The sequence below is a fragment of the Hetaerina americana genome, unplaced genomic scaffold, assembly GCF_022747635.1.
Source record: "Hetaerina americana unplaced genomic scaffold, ioHetAmer1.1.p SCAF_3, whole genome shotgun sequence".
NCBI classification, from domain to species: Eukaryota; Metazoa; Arthropoda; class Insecta; order Odonata; family Calopterygidae; genus Hetaerina; species Hetaerina americana.
In genome coordinates, this window is record NW_027286874.1 from 17,409,867 (window position 1) to 17,432,676 (window position 22,810).

At 36.1% G+C, this 22,810-nt stretch overlaps 1 protein-coding gene across 1 annotated transcript in view; it reads left to right on the plus strand.

The window, feature by feature from the left end:
• The first annotated feature begins 1,324 nt into the window (after nucleotides 1–1,324).
• Brd7-9 (Bromodomain containing 7/9) overlaps nucleotides 1,325–22,810 on the plus strand; it is a 35,814-nt gene continuing 14,328 nt past the window's right edge. The window contains exons 1-8 of the mRNA XM_071587190.1: nucleotides 1,325–1,488; nucleotides 1,822–2,258; nucleotides 6,162–6,498; nucleotides 9,049–9,404; nucleotides 16,085–16,533; nucleotides 19,514–19,628; nucleotides 19,846–20,029; nucleotides 21,800–21,935. Coding sequence (XP_071443291.1) covers nucleotides 1,434–1,488; nucleotides 1,822–2,258; nucleotides 6,162–6,498; nucleotides 9,049–9,404; nucleotides 16,085–16,533; nucleotides 19,514–19,628; nucleotides 19,846–20,029; nucleotides 21,800–21,935 — 2,069 coding nt within the window. The 5' untranslated portion in view covers nucleotides 1,325–1,433. The remainder of the gene's footprint in view (nucleotides 1,489–1,821; nucleotides 2,259–6,161; nucleotides 6,499–9,048; nucleotides 9,405–16,084; nucleotides 16,534–19,513; nucleotides 19,629–19,845; nucleotides 20,030–21,799; nucleotides 21,936–22,810) is intronic.

Consider the following 22,810-nt stretch of genomic DNA (forward strand, 5'->3'; position numbering starts at 1 on the left):
TTTACGATGTGACTAGAGTGCTGTAGAGATTTTAAAATAAGCAGCAATGACGATACTTTAATCTGGATAATTTATCAACTAAAGTAGGCACTCATCATTGAAAATATTTCATCGTAACATAAATAGACAAATTACTCGCAATTACATTGGGAGCTCAGCAACTGGGATTACTCCAGCGCGATTCGTTCCTCTCTACTGTCCCAAGTAACATCTCGAGTGATCGGAAGCCTTCACGCCCACTTTGAGACAATTACAATCAACGCTGGCCTGAAGACGGTAATATTTTCTCTGAGATTTTAGAGGTACACTAATTATGTTCATTGCATTTATCTAAATATCGAGGAGTAGACGAATTTCCAAACAGTAGCCGCTGTAAAATTGATCTCAGCAGAACCTTTAATTCTTTCACTAATTTCTATGGAATAATACAAAATTAAGCTAAATATCTCGGATAGCTAAAACATAGCATTGATATAAAAATATTCATTGTAATTTTACTTAATTCTTGAATTAAACATTGGGGTATATTGGAGGTTTCTATTTACGCATGGCAATTGAAATTAAACGTTGAAATGGCGAACCAGAGAAATTAAGATATCTTTCCGAGTACATACCAAATGTTCAGCAATGAAAATTTCGAACAGCGTAATCTTATCACTTCACCGTAGTTTCTAATTAGGCGTTTCCTTGACAACTCTATCATTCATAGCCCTTATTTCTCGAGAATAAAACCTTCGTGATGCTAGTTTTTAGGTGAATTAATTCGTGGCATGCATCTTCTTATCTCGTCCGTGATTGCCATTTAATGCTGTTTCCCAACTGGATTCGTGCTGAGTTGGCTTTTCATATTGCTTATATGACACTTAGTGAATGGAAATTTATTTTAAACTAGCAGTGTGGGAATTTATTAATGAAGTATAGGCGCGCTCAAGAGCATTGACACGAATATATGGTTATCTGTACTTTTATGATACTCATTAATTATTGGCTCCTAGATGTGTCTGTTGATATATTTGTTGGGGATGATACAATGGGTACTGTCATTTAAACATTTTATTTACTGAGTATTTATGGGCTTACTTTTTTCCGAAATTATTTCTTAATGTACATCTTCGCAAACTTTTATGAACAACAACTTAGATCCCTAAAGAACACATTAAAAGTGAATATGAAGAGCAAATATCAAATCTGTTAACGGATTCACCTCGCCGACTTTACCTTTTCGTTAAAAAACTCACCGCCGCCAACACCAGACTGTGGCTAAGCGTAATCGAAAGATGTGCTATCAGTGCTCTCTAGCAGTTTAAAAATGAAGTTGGCATGGCGTCCCATTGTCATTCGTCGGCGTTTACTTGATTAGTAATAAATCAATAATCAGCTTCAATTAAAAGACAAAGTGCTTTATTTTTGTAAGTTTTCAGTTATTTTTTTTAATGGGTAGCAAAAAGCATAAGAAACACAAGTCTGAGAAGAGGGATAGATATGAAGGTGGGTTACCACTTGGCAGAATAGCCGAATAGATTTCAGCCTTCTATACTTTTATTTAATATCAACGTTATTTATCGCAGGACTATTCGGTTAATATGTGAATGGAAAATGTACTCGAAATTCTGAGTACTGTATATGATAGAATTGAAATCATCACCTCTATCTTATAACTTTTCGTCGCATGTAAATGTTAGTTAAACTAATTGGCTTCACCATTGAGAGTAAATTACATAATTAAAGGCATTGTTATGTATGTATACACACTATTTAGCTGCACTACGAGAAAGGTTGTAAGATATCTTTTAGGAAATTATAACTTAATAATATTTTCAGATAAACATTTGGGATCAGTGGAAAAACCTCCGGCTCTCAAATTAATCCTCAAAGTTGGAAGTTCCTCTACTCCCGAACACAGCGATTCTCCAGGACCTTCGGTGTCCAACTATAGTGTAGCTACCACTTCTTTTGCCGAGGAGGGAGAAGACGAAGTGGATAAAGACACGATTGTTGTTAAAACTGAAAGTCAGAGAAGGGGATTTGAAGAGGGAATTCCTGCTGTTCGAGAGGGCTCTGAGGAAAATTCGAGGATTTCCTTGCCACCTTCTGGCTCTATAGGTATAGGGAGCTCCGAAGGCAATAGAAGAACTGTGACTAGTGGCACTGCAATGGGAGGGTTGGGAGGAAGCGAAGAGAGGCATCGCCGAACAAAGAAAAAGAAGAAGAAGAGAGAAAGAGATAAACACGAAAAGAGACACAAGCGTCACCATAAAGTAAGTAATTCCTTTGAAAATATCATTATTCAATCGCAATAATTACAATGTTACCTACCATTATCATAGTCTACCAGAGCTAGGTTTGGGATGAGTCATTCACCCTATCTCTTATCTTTGTGGAATTCCTCATTCCAATTATAAGCCTTATTTCCCTAACCCTGTTCTTAATGTATTTATTAGCTATTATTAGCTTCTCAAAGCCGTGGCCATTGATCTTTTTCATTTTAAAGTGATATATTTAATCGAAGAGTTGCTTAATTAATGAATAAACTGGCCCAAGCAATTGCCAGACGAGCTACTCAAATAAAATTAAACCGTATTTAATGGGATGTTTCAAGTCAACTTTTTCTCAATGACAATATCACGAAGTGTACAATTTCATGATTTCACCATTTTGGCCTTAACGAAAGAGAAATGTTATCATAAATGCATTAGACATTGAAAAGGTCCAGTTACTTATTTAGTTACCTAACTAAGTCTAACAGATTAGGAGGAGACAAATAATAGTCTCCGCTTAGCTCTGGTAGTCTCCATAAGGGTTTCCCTCCATCAAAATTCCTTGTGTGACATTTCGGCCCTGGGAGTTTCTGAGGTGTCTCCCTCGTTATTTGTCAAAAAGCATTGGAAATTTTGACTTAGGAGACCCTATAGACTCTGCCAGGGTCGGGAGGGTGTGAGACAGGAGGAGACAACAAAGGCTTTGTGTAGGAGAGCAACTGTGTTTCCTGTTAAAGAATATAAACCAGCTTTTGCACTGAAAATCAAGAAGGTGAAATCTGGTATTTGTATAGACTTATGTTTTGTGAATAGAAAAGTTCTTAATGGACTCAATCGGGATGTCTTTTACTGCTTTGAAATGGTGTTGACGCTGAATTGGCTGTCATACCAACCTTTTGGTTGATGAATTGATGTTGGCACTCTTGAGTTTGTAAGAAAGTTATTTAAAGAGTTGAAACTGGTTTGTTATGCACAACAGTATGGCAACACTGACAGCATGAATGGAGGATGGCCACTCGGGGAAATGGAAACAATTCGGCAAAACAAAAATTCTTCTAAGTCTAGGCAGAAAGGGGGAAGGGCTGAACTGTCCATTAGTGTCCCTATTTGTTGCTTCTTCATTTTTGGAATGGTATCAATGTTGATCTAAGGGAATCTTCCATCCTAATTTAACCCTCATAAATGCTGCGGATGAGATCATGTAAAACCTTACTTGTTTTCATAAATTCTTGAGTAGTTCTTCAGGAGTTTAGGTGGTAGTAGAGATTCCATAGTATCAATCTCACCCCAAAATGAAGGCGACTATCTATATATCTGGAATGTTGTGTTATTTCCAGTCTTCTTTGATTTCATTTTCTTCAATATTATTTTCTCCATTTCTGTCTAGTGTTGTTAAGCTATCTTTTTCTATGTCATATTCCTTTCTGTATCCAAACTCCCAACTAGTATGTAATTATTTGATACTTCCATTTGTGAGTGAAAATACTATGGTAGATAATTACTATGGTAGGAATAACTATATTCACTAACCCCTGGTACCAATTGATATTCTCCTGAATTATCACTTATTTATGAATTAATACTTCTTGAATTCTAACAGTTAAAAATGCAAAAAGGTGTAATGGTTTGCCTAGATGCTTAAAAACTTATATTGAACTCTTATTGAAGAACTTATATTAGGACTCCAGACCTACAAGTGGTTGTGAGAGATACTCTCTCTTTTGGCTAATATTTTTATTTAGGTGTGCCATCAAATTTTTTGAAATCTATTTTTGGTAAGTAGTAATTGTACATGAATGTCTATGTTACAGGCGAAAATGCTGAAATATTTTTTCATATAATGCCCCAATTTCAAAGTGTAAAAAATCATTTGCCCTGATTGGTATTTGAACCTGGGTCACTCAATGTCCGTGCTTGAAACTTTTCCATTTTAATGCATATTAGTGGATGACTCCATTAAAAGTTACTGTTGTGGCATCTTCTGCAGTTATTAACACACCCACTTAATTTGTAATGTACAAAACCACAATAGTCAACCTAAGGTTCATTGGATAGATGAGGATAGAGCTTACCTGATGCTAAGCCAAACAACGCATGTGAATCTCAAACATCAAGGTACCTGGATCAAGGGGCCAGTTCCTTTCTGAAGATTTGCCACCCAGAAACATACAAAGCTTAGGTAAAGCTAAGGTTACCCTGAGGTATCATCGCCTGCAATTGTATTGAGGCCTTCCAGTCAGTGGCTCAGTGCTTAACCCTTTGGACTGCCACACCCCTTAATAAGGTGTACATGGCCATAATGGCCAATTTAGTATTTTTTATTTCCCTCATTTTTAATCTATTTCATATGCTATGACACTGAAGTTTTTTCAAGAAGAAACAAGAAATTCTTCTGGCTGAATTTAAAATAGCTTCAAGTGTTGAGGAACTGGATATTTATGGAGAAGAAAAAAATTGACCACATGTTAGAGTGAAGATTTGATTGAGTGATAGTGATCCCTAATAGGAACAAAGTAACATCGGGGAATATAATTTATACCATCTCAGAATCAAAAGGTAGTAATTAAGATCAAAATTTCCAGAAAAAAAACATTTTATGCTGGCTAAGATGTCATTTAGAAATGGATGATTTGATTCCAATCTATCCCATTTGGCGTAGAGGGCATATCTCTTTTTGGCCTCTCAGAGTTTATTTATTGAGTCCCTTATTTTCTTTTATTTGCATTTATTTAATATGCATTAGTCAGAAGAAGGATCATAAATTTCATAGTTGTCTAGTTTTTCAAAAATCTAGAAAAAACTTTTGATCGATTGGAGTCAGTTTTAAAAAAATGATACATAGATGCAATCAAAAATTCCCTAAGAGTAGTTTTTCTTTGGTTAACTTAAAATTTTGGGCTAAAACGTAGATGAAGAACTCTGCATAGTTTAACTGGTGAGAAGAATTGCCTTTGTTATAGATGAAGTACATAAACATCTCTTAGAGAGGTCAGCACCTGACATGGTATCTCCCAAAAGTCAGGAAAAGGTGATATAGGAGGAAAGAAGATAATATTTTTTGCAAGGAAATCACAAGCTATAGCATCCAATTGTCCAAAATGATTGATTTAGAACTGTGATGTAGATTTCACAATAACCCATATTTGATAAGAACCCATAACTTTTATCAAAATTTCAGCCATTATAACATGGAATGGACTGGCTGTTGAATTCATGCACATGAAGTTTCTTTTTAAAAGGTGAAAGAAGCAGTATGTGCACCTTCAAAATGCATCACTTTTGAAGTTTAGGGGGTGCTGTGACTTGGATTTTGCATGCTTCAGAAATCACATACTTCGTAAAAAATAATTCGCCCAAGTAAATTATTTTATTGTGCCTATGGACTTGCAAGGTATTCATTTTTAAATCTTTTATTGATTTGAGTAATATGCCAGGTAATTTTCAGCTTATGGCCAGAGCTCCATAACCATACAGAGTATAATTGTTTTACAGCATATCCTTGCAATCCTGTCTGTTTCTAGTTGTCTATTAAGGAGTATTAAGCATAATATGTTATACTAGGTGCTTTAACATTTTATCAATTTCATTACAGTGGAGTCCCTTTTATTTAGACTTGCTTTAAGTGGCTGATGTTTCATTCAGTCTTGGTTTTTTCAGAGGGAGAATCATGTGACACTCATACGTAATGTATAAATTATATATAATTATTATTCAAAAGTAAAAACACAAAGGTCTAGAACTGAAGGCTAAGGTAATTTCAACCATGACAGTAAAAGTTCCTTTCTTTTATAATAATAAAGATTACCAAACTCTGCTGATTTTATGTGGATTTCTGTTGTAAAATATAGATTTCATTTCACATAAGTTTGATTTCATGCCTTAACTAAAACATTTACTCTCCAGGAAAAAAGAAAGCATGTGAGAGGAGGATCAAGTCAAGAAGATGATGTAGAAAATGGTTTGACTGGAGGGCACAGGAGGAGGGAGGGTGTGGATATATCCCTAAGTGTGCATGAAGGTGGCAATCATCGAGTCACACCGGAAACGGGGGGCAATTTAGGAACCTTTGGTGGGACAGTGCCTTCTAGTGGGCTATTAACTGGAACATCAGTAGGGTCAGTGGGCTCAGCATCCTCTCAGCATTTGCCTCCACCTGCCAAAAGGCCATGTCTTCAACCATCACCCCAAGGACAGTATGGAGACTCAATTACATCCAGCCAAACTGCAGCGAATTTAGAAGGTAATCTTCAACAATAACTAATGATTTTAATGTTAAGCTAATGATGAAATTTGAATATTCTTAAGGAGAAATATGTGAGTTTTCATTTGTTGACTTTTGCCACATTAAAAGTTTATAGCATAAGAAAATGCTTTCATTAATTGTATAAAATGTGTAATGTGGTAGCATGATGATATTGTAGGTGAAGCTTTAAGCGAAAGCCAAAGAACATTTCTAAAGACAAAGATGGATTACAGTATTCCATTTTTAGGAAAGAAATGTATACAGACCAATTAATCAATTCCTCTTCAAGGCATTGCTTCACCCAAAATCTTTCGGCATTTCATGCAATGATCCACCGTTTAACCACTATCCCTATGTCAAAATTCAATGTAAATAAGGAACTTAATGTAATTAAAACGTTAGCAGTAAACAATTGTTATTCAGAAGATCTAATAAATAAACTTTACCGGAATAAACTTACAAAAATAGCCTTAAGCCACATTTACAACCCCGAGCAAGATCCCACTGCCAAATGGCAGAGAATACTATATCTTGGGACTATTTCTAAAAAAAGTAATTAAAAGTTTTCCTAAAGAAAAAATTAAATGTGCCTTTTACAGTCGTTCATGCCTAAAGAACCTGATCTCCCACACTAAAGACAAAGTCCCCGAAAACAAGAGGAGTGGAGTGTATGAGTTAAAGTGCTCAGATTGTAGCACAAAGTGTATTGGGCCAACAGGACGGAAATTTAAAGAAAGGATTAAAGAACACCAAACATGTGTAAAAAATAAGAACATAACATCCCTCTTTGCAAAGCACCTCATCGAAAGTGACCACAAAAGTGACTTTGTGACAAAAATTATTCATTTTGAAGAAAAAGGTCAAAGGCTCGATGCTTTGGAGCAGTTAGAAATTTTGAAATGTGTCCGTTGGAAAGATGATCTTGCCAACGAAATTTTGTATCCCTCCCACTCCCCACTCCTAGACCTACCACTCTTCTAAATCAAAAATGTAATTCTCTTTTTTTCCCAGCTACATTGTAACCTTTTTACCCCTCCAACCTCCTTCTCTGACCAACCTCCCCTCCTATGATCAGAAGGTATATATAGCCAGCGTGCTTCTATGAGGACCACCTGATGATGACGTTCAACGTCGAAACCTGGGTCGTGTTTTTAAATAAAGTGTGTGGAATTACAAAGTCAATTAAATCATTACATTTCAATATCCTATCTTTTTAATCGATGCCAAAGGTTTGCCTACCAAAGTGATAGGAATATTTACCTCTCCACTCCTCAGGAGATAAACAGAGGAGTACGTCATGGGTCAGTGCTTGGCCATGTATTGTTTTTGATTTTTATTAATGTTCTTCCTGGGCAACTGCAGATTAACGGTACTAAAAAATGTGTTATAATGGGAGTGAAATGACATCCAGCAAACATTTACGTGATCTATCTGTGGCTGGTGAATTGTTGCTGAAATGTACGATTACATGGTGCAAAGGCAATAATTTGATTCTAAACTTAGAAAAAACCCAAGCAATGATTTTCTCTACTTCGCACAGCATAATCGACATCAACTCTTTTCCAACAAATGGCAATCACTTGAATACACTTAATAAACTTAGTTTCCTACCAAACTCCGTGTTGATAGTATCTTGAAATGGAATTGCCATGTTATGCCACTAATTGAAAAGCTAAATTCTGTGTTCTACTTGCTCTCTATCATTAGACATTCAGTAAGCCAAAATTTATCAATGAAATTGTTTTATGAATTATTTTATTCGAGAAGTTTGTATAGCACAGTATTGTGGGGTCCCTCTCACTTTCTCAGGGTATTGAAGTTGCAGAAAAAGATGGTAAGAGTGATGTGTCACCAAAATTATTATACTCTCTGTCGACCTCATTTCAGAAACTTAAAATTGTTATCTGCACCTTTTTTGTATGTTTATCAATCTGTATCACTTGTGAAACGGCATAGTCCTGATTTTGAAATGAACAAGAGCGTCATCTACTTGTATAATACGAGACAATGCAACAACTTTTACATGGAAAGTCAATCAATTTATCCTTGGCTTGAAACGGTCCAAAGTCTGTGTGTGTAACATTTTATAATAGGCTTCCAGTAAATATTAAAAAATAAGAGCTTATTCCAGTCTAAAAGAAAAAGGTCCGAGAATACATCGCTGAGGACCAACAAAATATTGTTATAATTTTTCAAAATTCAAAATGAGGTAAATCTTCTCAGTTTCCCAATAATATGTATCAATTATTTGCTTAATAGATTCTATTTTCAGTGAAAACAAGCTTGCATTAGCAAGAGCTTAGCATAACTGAGAATATCTTGGGCAACTTGCTGAATATAACTAAGGATTAAATCTCCTTGATCTTGCCATAATGATGTCTCACTTTAATTGGTGAGATACCTTGAATCCTAATGCATGAATTGTTTTCATTCTCCATGTGAATGCAATACTTCATGTTGCATGTGTGGGTATGGATATCATATTGTTAATTTTTATAATTTTAATATTTATGGATATTTTGAAAAGTATTTCCATTTATGCTGTAGGTTCTAACACTGGAAGCAACCAAGGCCAACCAGCCTCTCAAATACCAAGCTCTCTCCCAGCTAACTCAGTTGCAGTAGGAACTGGACTTCAAAGCCCAGGTTCTGGTGGAGGTGGATCACGGGAGCCCAGATCATGTGTCTTGCGTCAACGTCAGCAAGAGCGTGGTCCTTTGCAACGTTTGCTAGAGCATCTCTTGAGAACTTTGGAGCGTCGAGATCCACATCACTTTTTTGCATGGCCAGTTACAGATAGCATAGCACCTGGTTACTCAAGAATAATTCGACGGCCAATGGATTTCAGCACGATGAAGCAGAAGATAGATGAAGGACAATATGCAACATTAGGAGAATATGTGGTTCGTAAAAATATGCTTTATATTAATAAATAAGTACTATGGATATATGAGGTCCTTAAATTATCCAGCCATGCAATATTTTGAGAAAAATAGTCTACCTAGAACAATGAGGCCTTAGGTCCCTTTGGAGTACCTCTTAAGACCTCATATACTTAAATCAACGTCTCCTCCACTTTTTAAATCAATCGGCAAGTCTTTTGCAGAATGGTCATCAACTGCCTTGTCGCGTTTTCCTTTGTCTCGTCAACCAACTGAAACCTGTACCTTTTTGGCTTTTGGACTTAAGTTTCAGCATCATAGTCGTAGGCACATGACTCATCTCCAATGATGACCCTTTTAAGAAAACCTGGGTTATTGTTTGCAATTTGAAGCAAGTCCCCAGCAACTGCAGCATGAAATTCTTTCTTCTCTTGTGACAGGAGCCATGGAATGAATTTTGCACCCACACATTTCATGCAGATATCTTACGACAAAATCTCTGAGGCAATTTTTGGAATCCTGAAATCCTCTTTTAACTCTTTCCCTGTCAATTGTCAATTTTATTGATTGTAGCTCGCACACTATTGAAATTTTCAGGGGTTAGGCTGATTGATAATCCTCTGGAACATGGATCGCTTTCTATGGACTTGTGAGCATCTGTAAAGTGCTGATACCATGTTTTAATTTGAGAATTACTCATGGAGGCCTCCCTGAATCCCCTCCAAATGTGTTAATTACGAGGGTCATCCGGAAAGTAGTACCCGTTCGTGAAATAAAGACACAAAAGTAAATATTAACAAACATAAAAAATTTTATTTGAAAGAGGATACTTTAAACTACTTCTCAACATAATCTCCAAGCAAATTAAGGCATTTGTCATAACGTGTGACAAGTTTCTGTATTCCTGCTGCATAGTCCTTCGCCGCCAGCTCATTGAGATACAGGGTCACTCCTTCTTTAAGTTCTTCAGATGGTGTTTAACAATTTCATGAACAATTGTTCGAGAAACATTGGGAAAATGCTCACAGATGTCATCAATTGTGACGCGCCGATCGTTCCTCACGAATTCGTCAACTGAGCTCACCAGTTGGTCTGTAATGACAGACGGTCTCCCCGAACGCTCATCGTCGTGTGTGTTCCCCCTCCCCATGTTGAAGTTGCGACACCACCGCCGAACAGACGACTCGTCCATTACATTGTCTCCATACACCTCCTTTAATTGGCGATGAATATCACATGGGCGAACGTTTCTTGCATTGAGGAATTTAATCACTGCCCTCACTTCACAACTGGCGGCGTTCTCAATTTTTTTAAACATTGTAAACAATCACAGAAACAACACAGGCAATGCTAGCGTCACGCAACTTGGCTCAGAGAAGGCAGACAAGCCACTGAAGCTATCTGACCTCGTCCAGCGGCTACTCGCGTCGTCAGCACTTCATGCGGCACGAACGGGTACTACTTTCCGGATGACCCTCGTATATGAATGGTTTCTGTGGATGACTGTCTAAGTTTGGAGCCAAACTCTTGATGCAAATTTGCTGATATAGTTTTTCAGTCATTGTGAATGTGAGAATAAGAAAATGTATAAGCTTTCTCAAAAATGTCATCCCAATACTGATTAAGGAATTGGACAAAAGCCTAATATTTCACACATGGGCGGTAAGGTCCTATGTGATTGGCTGATCAGGTTCATGAAGGTCATGCTGCACATTATTGAGAAATTCAAAAAACCTGAATACTTTCTGGACATAACTTGTATATATATGTATACAAGGGTGGTCTGAAAACTATCTGACTATTAGCCAGGAAAAAATAATGACTTATATGTCAGGATTAGGACCGTAATCCCCTTTAAAGTGTGTCTCCACGCACTTAGCCAACTGCCACTGATTCTTCCTTTGCCAAAAAAACATTTCTGAAAGGCTTCTTTTAGAATGGTGTTCATCTCTACTGTTTTTGCATTATCTCTTCCCTACCCTCCCCGGCCTCGGTGGCGGCGGGGTAACGGCCTCGCCTACCAACCCAGAGGTCGTGGGTTTGATTCCCACCTAGGTGGATTTCCCTCCATCTAGGGCTTGGTTGTATGTGATTGTCGTCAAATGTCTGTAATGTAGGGTTTGGTGGAAGAAGGGACTATTAGTCCCAACCTCGCCCAATTAAGTCGATAAATAAAATAAATACTCTCAAAACTGTATCCTCTCAAAGTCTTCAATTTTGATAAATCCTCTCAAGATGTCTTCAATTTTGGAAATAACCAGAAGTTGCAAGAAGCCATGTCTCAAAATTAGGGAGGTTTTTGAACCTCTGGAATTCCAGGTTTCGCTAAAAAATATGGATTTAGTCAGATGAATGAGCTGTGGAGCATTGATATGATGCAACTGCCTGTTTTTCACCATCAAAGGTCCAGTCTTTTGTAATAAGTGATGCCCCGAAAATTGTGCAAAATAATGACACTGTTCCCAAATATGCCTAACTATAATATTTTCTATTTGATACTTTTCTGAGTCCCAAGGTATTTTTCATGCATACCTACACCTTTTTTGGTGGCTAAACCCAGTGTTCAGTTTGATTAAGCCCTATTACCTGCAGAACTCAATTGCTTTGTCCCCACAGTAATTTCTTGTTCTTAAACTCAAGTGCTTCAAACTCACTACCTCCTCTTCCATCGTTTACCATTGCATTTCAACCCTCATCACTATCGAACATTACCCTCCATGAATACCTGCAAATACGTTCTCTAAATGATTGTGTACCCTATCGACTTCTTCCTCCCTATGGTTGCTTGGTGGTTGGACAACTGAACAAGATCCTTGATAGGTAAATATGAGGGACACTTACAATATTTAAGTATTCATTCTTCCTTGGCATAATGCGTAATCATAACACAATTGTAATAAGCTTTACATGTATAATTAAAAACCTGAATGCAAAACTTCACCTGATCATACCTATTATTACAAGATTTAGATAGACATGCATGTGAGTAAGTGTATGTTAGTTTATGTGCATGTTAAAGAATTAATTCATATTTATGTGTGAGTGCATATTTATGCTGAAAAGGTTGTTGTCATAACACTCTCCGCCTTATGCTCTTTTAACTTACGAGATACTATTTAGATATAGATCAGAACAAAAGCTCAATCAAAAAACAAGGTGTTTGAAAGGTGATGTTAATATTTTGAGGATTGCTATCTCTTGCCGTTTTAATAACTTTTTCTCTCATGTTATTATTTCCAAAAGTCATTAATTATGGGATTATGGTAAGGGTTGCTATAGCTTGCTGTTTTAATCACCTTTTTTCTCATGTTAATATGTCCAAAAGTCATTCATTAAAAACGGGGTTATGGTACTGCAAAAATTGGATCAAAGAAATTTTTTAGTGGACAGAAAACTGCTTCATTATATCCTTAAAAATCAAAATGAAGGTATGAATTTTTTTGCCTATAAAAGTAATACACATCTTTAATGATTTTAACTCAAATATTTCTGGATAAAACCTGAAATTTTGTGAAATTCAAAAAAATCATCATTCAATCATTTTTTTTTTATTTTAGAGGTACAAAATATATTCCCCTAGAAAATTGATAGAACATTGAATTTTCTTCCTTTCCAATAAAATCAATGTGTGTGAATATGGATGTTGCATGAGAAAAGGACATTTTGGACTGATATTGATTTCCACTTCTGGTTTGGGCTAGCACATCCTAGTTTTCATGAACTAAAATGATGCCAAGGATAACTAATGAAAATACATAATGAATATTTCTACACCAAAAGGGAGAGAAGAAAACAGTCATGAGTTTTAAAAGTTGATGGAGAACTTAGTAGAGAAATGCAACCAAAGGCATTGGATTGGTTTTCACTCATGACAAAATGGCAGTAATTTATGTATGGAAGGGGAAAATAGGTGCACTAAAAATACTGGTTTAAAGTATAAAACTGGCCAGCTAATTTGACACCTCATAATTCAAGAATTCAAACTTTTGACTTTGAGGTGATAGATGTATCCATTTTTCAAATTCATTGACAAGTATTTTATTAACCAAAGAACATAATTTTCTATATAAAGTTACTATTTCAACTACCCAAATTATAAAAGCAGTGAAATCCCATGTTTACGGTGTTAAAATTTACATTTTCCTGTAATTTATATCATTCTTAACACAACCCTAAAAATTTCCTATTTTTCCAATGTATTTTGAAACCTGTACTTATCAGGAAATGATTCGTGCCATGAAATGAATATATTGTATGACTAAGAGTTAGTTACGTAATTTATGCAATGCAAGAACTCCTGAGGGAGGTCATTCGTATGGCATATTAGTTGAAATTATGAGGAATGAAAATGACTTTGACCCAATCATGAAGAAGAGTGAAATTGCAGGAACTGATGACTGACAACTGGGATCATTTGTTGTACTGCCATAATACAGATATGACAGTGATAAGCTCCTGAATTATAAGAAACTGTTTTAGCCGTTACTCTGTGGAATTTTTCCATCGTATAGCAAGAAAGAAAACACAGCAATTCCACATTTACATGTAAACATGTACTGTAAATGTGGAATTGCTGTGTTTTCTTTCTTTCTATAGCTCCTGAATTATAAAAAATGTTGAAATATGCTTTGTTGCATCAAAACAAAACACTGAATCAAATATAATTAGATTTTCTTTGTGACTACTGTTTGCACTAGTTGAACAGTAAGGTAGCTCAGATTACCAATTTTTAAGTTTTCCTCAATTACTTGGGAATGTAAATTTTATCCTGCTTGACAATGGGAAGAGGAGGTCAAGGTGAAAAAATAACATTTTCAACTAAGGGCAAAGTGAAAATTTTGGAAGAAGTTGAGTCTTATGATAAAATCTGTATTGATCTGGTTAAATATCTAAGATTACAGGCTGCTACAATGAATATAACAGTAAAAAAATTGCGACCCAATTCTGAAACATGCCAACCAGTGTGGTCATTTGTATGAAAAGACAAAATATGTCAAGAATTCCTAGTCCATCATCATTAGAAAAAAAGGATTATGCATTCCCTTAAGATTGGGATTGAAGATTTCACTGTGTCTCATGGTTGGTTGGATAGTTTTAAAAATAGACACAATTTTGTACACCAGGCTGAGTGTGATGAAAATAAAAGTGTTGATGTTGAGACTGCAACTCAGCGGAAGATATCAAAATAGCAATAACTCCTTGAAGATTATGTCCCTAAAAATATTTTTCAATGCAGATGGGACAGGGTCTTTTACTGCCTTATTCTGCCTTATACATTTGCAGATGGAAGGGAGGAAATTCAACCGCTAATGTTTGGTGAATCAAAGAGCTGTAGGAGCTTCAAACATGTAAAAAAATTACCCACTAAATACACAGAAAATTCCACAGTATACATGACTTAGGAAGTATTTGAGGATCTGCTTCATGCTCCGGATGCTAGAATAGGGTCTCAGAGCGCCGCTGTTGATGGATCAGACTCCAGCCCATCCATCAATTGCACAATTAAGATATTTACAGTTAGTTTTTTCCTGCAAATTGTACTAGGGAGCTCAAAGCACTGGATTTAGGTGTAATTCACTCATTTAAGAATCAGTACTGAAAATGATTGTACGGAATCAAATTGAATATACTGGATGCTTTACATTATATATCATGGGCGTGGAAGCAAGTTTAGGTTAGTTATACTTTACAAGTAGCTACTTTAGGAAGGGAGGATTCTATGTTGATTAAGATGAAATTCCAGTTGAAGTTATTTCTGATGATACTCTATTCAATGACCATTTTTCTTGGGCCCCTAGTATAGTAGCATGATTTTTGATCATGGTAATCAAAAGTCATCTGTACAGAAAATGAAATGGAGCCAAAATTTATTAACTTTCCACGAATAAGTTGAAATACATTGTTTAGATTCAGATTAAGTGTTGAATAACTTAAAACATGTTGATTTTAAGAATGTGGCTCTGTAACCACCACTGTACATGCCCTTAGAGTCAAGAAAGAAAACTTTGGAAGCTCTTCAATAATACAGAGGGTAACAAATTAGTCTTGGAGTATTATATATTAACTCAGAATAAGGAAAGCCACTAATTAAGGTTTTTCAACCTCCTGGAATTCTTTACAATTATTTTTAGATTATATTTGGCAAAGGAGGAATAAATTTGACAATTGTCAGTGTTTTGTGATTAATACTAGAGAATGAATTTCATAAAAAAATAACAACTGTTTGATCAGATAATTCATTTTTTCAATATTTGATTAACAGTTACCGAATTATAAGTTTTAGTTTAGATAGCATTAAAATTATGTTTTATAAATATTGTTAGTGGAAATGAAACATACTTTTAAAATGTAAGTAGGCATGCATTTTTTACCTAGTACCTCTAAGTGGAAATGATTTTGTTTTGACTTAAAGTCTCAAATAGATTTTGATGGTGAAAATGCATTCAAATTCTCTTATGCATTCTGAACAAACATATTTCACAAAAATGCTTTGAGTTATGTCTATTTTATATGCCCTCTGCAAATATTTATTGCTATAGTTTTAAATATGGTATTGCAACCTTAATGTGGTTTCTATATGGATGAATTGATAGTATTGATTGTTGTTAATCAGTTTTTTGTTTGTAAAATTTATGAACAATTATTATTTTCTTGTATTGGAATTTTGTTTAATTATACGTCTTTTATTTATGCATGGTTAGGAGGATTTCAAGCTGATGTGTAACAATGCAATGGTGTACAACCACCCCGACACAATTTACTACAAAGCCGCAAAGAGACTTCTGCATGTTGGACTTCGAACTATGACACCCGAGAAAATACGACCTCTTGCATCTGTATTACCTTCATTAGCCCGCCTCACACGGAGGGAATTAGGCTTTGAGCTTAATCTCCCCCCCCCTCCTCAGCCTCCACAGCAACCACCTGCCTCCCTTTCATTATCCTCGCATATGTCAGCATCTGGTGAGTCTACTGGAATTAAGCAGGAAGGGGAGGATGAAATTTCAATGGAAGGTGTGGTAGAGGGAGGGATTTCAAATGATGCAGAGGTAAGAGTTGGAGGCACTGAGGATGGTGATGATGATTATGAAGAAAATGATGATGGAACACGCAGGGAAGCTAAGCGAAGAAATGTGAGGCCTAAACCAGGGTGAGTTAATTCTTCTCTTTCCCTAAACATACATAGTAGGGGTTACTAGTCATTATAAACATTATATCCATTACTAAAAAAGAAAGACTCGTACTTTTCCACAGATTTTATTATACGGTATAATAAAATCTGTGGAAAAGTACAAGTCTTTCTTTCTTTTTTAGTAATGGATATTAAATACTTCCACGAAGTGAAGCCTGAAACAATAGAATATATAAACATTATACTTTTCATGGAAAACCTCAGTATACCGAGGAAAATGCTTAATTTTTGTGTCAGCTTTATGATGTTATTTTTTTAAATGTGATATTTGTTTATTTATTTGAAGCCTTTTTAAAAATATATTTGTTCATGACCTGACCTGTTGTCTCGGGAAAAAATACACCTGAATGAAAATTGTATATTAAGGTAAACCTGTGCATATCTGGATTCAGCTGGTGTGGGAACTGCACCATCCAAATGCAACATAAATGCTTCATTCATATAATAGAAATCTGTATACTATGGAATAGACTCTTTATCTGGTGACCCCTAAATGAACAACCTCCAATAGTGTAAAGATTCTTTCTACATGGAGCTGCAAGTTGTTTATGTTGGGATCATGACCTTACAGAATTCTACCGGGTTCAGCGCAAAAATCCAGACAAATGAAACATTTTATTACAAAAATGTAAATGTTTACAAATTGTTTTGTACTACAGTGGTTGTGTGGTCATAAACAAGAAATTTATTCTTTTTGTCCCCCATTTACTTGAATTACGGTCTCTATTCTCCATCTGAAGCATTTGCAGGCCTATTTTAACACACCACAGCCAACATTGGCAATTGTCGTTTCTATAATGGCCCTCAATGATGCAACGTTTGGATGTCTAGATTCGTTGGTTACCCTTTCGACCCCACCCCACACCAAGTAGTCCAATTGATTCAAATCTGGGCTTTTGAGAGGCCCAGAGTTCTTTGGAACAAAACATGTCAATGTTGTCTGACAACCAATTTTGCACCAAATGACTTGCGTCGGCTGATGCACTTTCCTGCCTGGAAAACATGTGGCCTTCTAGATGACCAAGTTTCTATCCACGACTTCACTACATTTGTCAGAACATGCAAATAAATGTTTTTGTTAATATTTTCCCATTTGTCAAAGAAATGTGGTGGCATGGCATCACTCTCACTGGGCACAACTCCTAGCACGTGAACATTCACCATAAATTTCATTCTGGTTGTTCCTATGATTGGTTTTAGCATACACAGTAACAAAATTTCTGAAAGTCAGAAAATAATTGATTTGTCTAGCAGCATTTTTTTTAAGTAGAACAAAAGCAAGTTGTAACCTTCAACTTGCATTGCTATGGGGGCCTTGGGAAGTGTCTGTCTTATTTTAATGGTGTAAAACTTACAGTAGAAATCCTCAGGGATTTGATGCATAGTCTTTTCATTCACATTGACAACGAAGGACAATTTTTGAATCAATATCCCTGAATCGTAAAAAATGAGCGCCTGAGACCATTAGATGATGTCGGGCATCCGGCAGATGGCGCTGTGCATACTGATGCAGGAGGTGTGGTTCTGACATACGACCAGCAAACAAATGCTTCCCCCACTCTTGCTCCCCACCGCAGCTCAATTCCTGTTACTTTTGGGTCCCCCCTTGTACTTTTGCTTCAAAGCATTATGTTGAGCAGCATGAGTAAAGGAGCCTTAAGGCTGTATAAACTCAAAAGCCCTATGAACAGGCTAGCTTATACAAATGGAAAGAAACTTCGGTAGATGCTGTGACAGTAACATCTTGATCAAGGCAAATAGTTTTTACTCCTTGAAATTTGTAGCATTCTTAGTCTAGCTTAGCAATATAAAAATCCTTAATCCTGAAGTGTGTATATATTGAAGAGTCTTGGCTGTTGTCTTGTTGTGTTGTCTTATCTGATCTAGGGCATATAAAATATTGGAGCAAACTTTGTTTGGTCAATCATGTTAGCATTCACTAGTAATGAAACCTGTACTGAAAAGCACCCACTCATTTGGGACAAATAGAATTATTTCCATGGTAATGTGCTTAACAAGTTTTAATTAATGGCAGCTACTGTCGAATTTCATGTAAGAAAAGTGTGAGATTTCATCTGTTCTCAGATGAGGTGAACTTTTTTGGTCTACAGTCTATTTGCACTAACTTGGCTGATTACAGCACATAAGGGGAAATAAGTGCAAGAGAGTGGAAAAGAGGACTACAGGTTAGTCAGGCATCATTCACAGTTGCTAGTTTTGGTATGTACGAGGCAAAATAAAAATGTTGTCTATCAAGGGAAAGAGCTTCATCTAATACTGCCCATTTTCTACTGTGAACATTTCTTCACATAGTGTCATTCTCAGACAGTGTTTTTACCTTGGCTTAGTATTCAAAATGAGGGTGTAATAAAGGACCTGGATTGTTTACTCATTTATGCAAAGCATCACGCCAACTTCGTTATCTTCTTAAATATTTAAAATCAATTTCAATCTAAAAAATATATTGTAGGTTTTGTATTCACAAGGATGAATGGAACATACACATTTTTCCTATTGCAAAGTATGTATCACTATATTTGCATTCTGTTGTCAAATTAGGAGATGCAATTAGCTTAATAATTTAAGTCGAGGAAACCAGCTTCCTCTGCTCTCCCTTCCACTTGCCTTTTCCCATTTGGATATCTGTCCGTGCATACCTTTCCTAAGAGGAAATGCTGTCCACCATATTATCTAAGATGCACTAGACCCACCTGTGCAGGAATCTAGTAGATTTTGGCCAACATATTGTGAGAAAACTGTATTCCTCACCCACAGTCCTATTTTGCAAAGGTTTACTTTGTAGCCATAAAAAAATTTGTGATTAGAATATATTACTTTTTAATTGTGATTGGAAGTTATAAATACTGAAAGTAATATTTTATAACTTTTGTATTAGATAGTATGTGGTTTTCAATTATGATTGCATTTTTTTTAATAGGAGTAAATTTGAGGCAATTGTTGATGATATGACCCCTGAGGAAATACTTGCTCAAGCTAAGAAAGCTGCTGCTAATGCTGCTCACAAACTTTCTTTGAAGCGTGCTGGAGCAAAGGTAAGACTTTTTCACCTGTTGTTCCTATCAGAGGGATAAAAAACGTGTGTTTAGCTTATGAATTGCCAAGGGAAAGGAAATTTTAATTATTCATTTATTAGCAATTACCCATATCATATTGCACATGGTATTTAAGAATATGTTTACTATACTTGGTGACAGTATATGATCATGTGTTATATAATTGGTAATTAATTTTTTTCATTTGGTCATTTAGATGGGATTTTTACGCCAGAGACGTGATGGAACGACATCATTAGCTGTTCTGATTCCTGGAGATGGAGTTGCTCCCGGAACGAATGAAAAGCCAGTATCTCTTGGTGCCCTGGTAGGCAAACTCACCCATGGCACTGGCCAACTTCAGGGTTTTCGAGAGGATAGAAGAAATGCAGCCAAAACTGGTACAGTAGAATCTTGATTTAATAAATTGCTGGGACCAAAAGAGTCACTGTCATTTAAAATCAAAATGGCCAACTATGGTTCTCCACAATTTGATTAAAAAAATTTGGATCACTTCAATCTATTTATAATATACCAGACACGTTTCATAGGTGTTCTATATAAAAGTCCAGCCATCACGAGTGATAAAACAGAGGGGAGGGAAAACTTCACAACCATGACTACAAAAGCAAAATATAAACTAAATGACATAATAGTAAACCCTGGCTAGCATACACTATGTAAAGCCAGGGATAGTCAGGTTTTGAAGACATCCTGGCCTCTGAGGAAAATAATGAAGTAACTCGTGGTACTCTTTAGGAATTTGGCAAATACGTGGTTTACCAGAGTTATCACAACAAACTAGTTCCGCAGTTACTTAGTTCCTAAAGTGGTGGAATACCAAGTCAATGTTTTGGCAATCCCAAAAAATGGAGTAAAAGCACTTTTGATTTTGGACCTTGCGAACCCCCCCCCCCCCTTTGCTCATGACAAAGCTTCGTGCTAGATAAGTGCCACACGTGCTCACTATAGGTTAAAAACACATTTTGGATGACATTTCTATGTTTCCACTGTGCTTAGCATGCTTTACGAAAAATAAGTGATTTTCTAAATCAATATGTAACAATAGATGAAACATGGTTCGTTCATTATGCACCAGCCTTGAATCAACATTCCCTGCAGTGGATAGAGGCTGATTCTTCAGCTCCAAAGAAGGGAAGACAGCGGGGAAGGTAATGATGTCAATTTTTTGGGATGTGATGGGAATTCTGTTGATGGAGTATCTGAAAAAGGTTAAGCTATAACTGGGGAGGACTATTCTAACCTTCAAATGTAATTGGACCGAAACATTGGTGAAAGCAAATCTGTCTTGCCAAGGAAAAATTTTCCATCAGGACAATACACTGCCCACTAACATGTTTTGGCAAAGGTTAAATTGTAGGATTTGCATTATGAAGCACTGGAACATCTATCCTATTCCTCAGATTTGACTCACTTGGACTTCTACGTCTTAATTTTCTCGCTGGTCAACATTTTTGTCCAATCAAGAAGCAATTGCGGCTGTAGATGAGTACTTTGCCACACTTCAGAAAGAACACTACAGAGATGGGATAATGGCCCTGGAACAAATCTGGATGAAATGTTATTAAAGGGAAAATAAAAATTTTTTGAAAACATAAATTGTAATTTTCATCATCAGGCTGAGATTTTATCAGATTACCCTTGAATCTATAGTTTATTTGTCATATGAAATGCACCTCTGAAAAATTGATCCATAATTAAAGAGTTGTATTTATTTTCAACCACATTTGTAGCAAGTTACAAGCCAAATGTATTTTTCGGCAGAGTGCATCAGTGCTGCCTCTCTAAATCCCTTTGTAAGCCATACTACAAAGTTGGATGCTGTCCAAATTATGTGGGTGTCCAGAGTTGCTGAGTCTGGATCAGCTAGGGTTTTACCCTATGCCAATAGTACTTTTTGAGCCCTTCCCCACCTCACTTTTCCACTCCTCTGTGGGTTAGGCATTGGCAGTCCACAAGTCATTTTTTGATCATTTTTCTAAGAAAAATACTTCAGAATATTAAAAAGTGTTGCATTAATTTTGACCTGCATGTATTGAGTGGATATAAATTGGGCATAAGTAAATTGTGCATTACTGTATCTGTAATATGTTTCCTCGTAAGTCTTTCCTTAATACATTTATTAACCCACTTTGTTTTGATATTTGCAGTGAAACCATTGTACTATGGTTCTTTTGGGTCCTATGCCCCATCATATGACTCTACTTTTGCTAACTTAACAAAGGATGAGTCTGATTTGGTTTATTCGACGTATGGAGATGAAACAGCTGTTCAGTATGCTGAGAGGTAATTCCTTTCAATGTTTGTATTCCAGGTATTTTAACTATTAAAGATAGGTTTTGGATGCTCTCTGATGATCATTATATGTTGATCATATCACAAGAACTTCCTTGTCTTGGTCTGAGACTATTTCCCTCTTCAGTTTTTGAAACTTCCATCTCCCTTCATACCTTTCTGAAGATCCTCCAATCTTCATTCTTTTACCCTCTTCCTTAACATTCTTTCCTACCCACTTGTCTCACTTGTTGAGTCTTTTTCAAATTTACTCTAGTAACTTTTTTAGCCTGCTATATTTAAAATTGCATGTTATTCTTCCTCTATTAACTTGTTCTCAATTCTTCACCAGATCCACTTTTCAAAATTTTCAATTCATACTCATTCTGTTGCTTCAAAGGCCAGGTTTTAAATCAATACATCTCTATGCTCAATGTTTAAGTCATTAATAATAATTTTTTTACATCTTTACTGTGCATACATAATGTCAATTTCTTCTGTTCTTTTAGTAAATGCTTCTTTTACCAATGCAATACCACTCCTGTCCTTTTCATCCCCATTTCCCCTTAAAATACTGCCGAAATATGTGAACTGCTCTGCCTGCTATTTCTCCTCCTTGAGAATCTTACTACCTTGTTTGCCTTGTAGTTGATCGTCCCATACTTCTTGCATTGCTCTTGTAAAGCCCTCAACAATAACTGCAATCCCTTGGCTGCTAATCAATTGTTTAATTATCTGCAAATGTAACTAGATCAACTTACTTCCCACTTTTATTCCAAATTCAAGCCCTTCCCATGCCATCCTCAATGTTTCATCAGCATATACATTAACAAGTACTGGAAATAATGGCAACCCTGTTACATTCACCTCACTGCCCATCCTCGTTT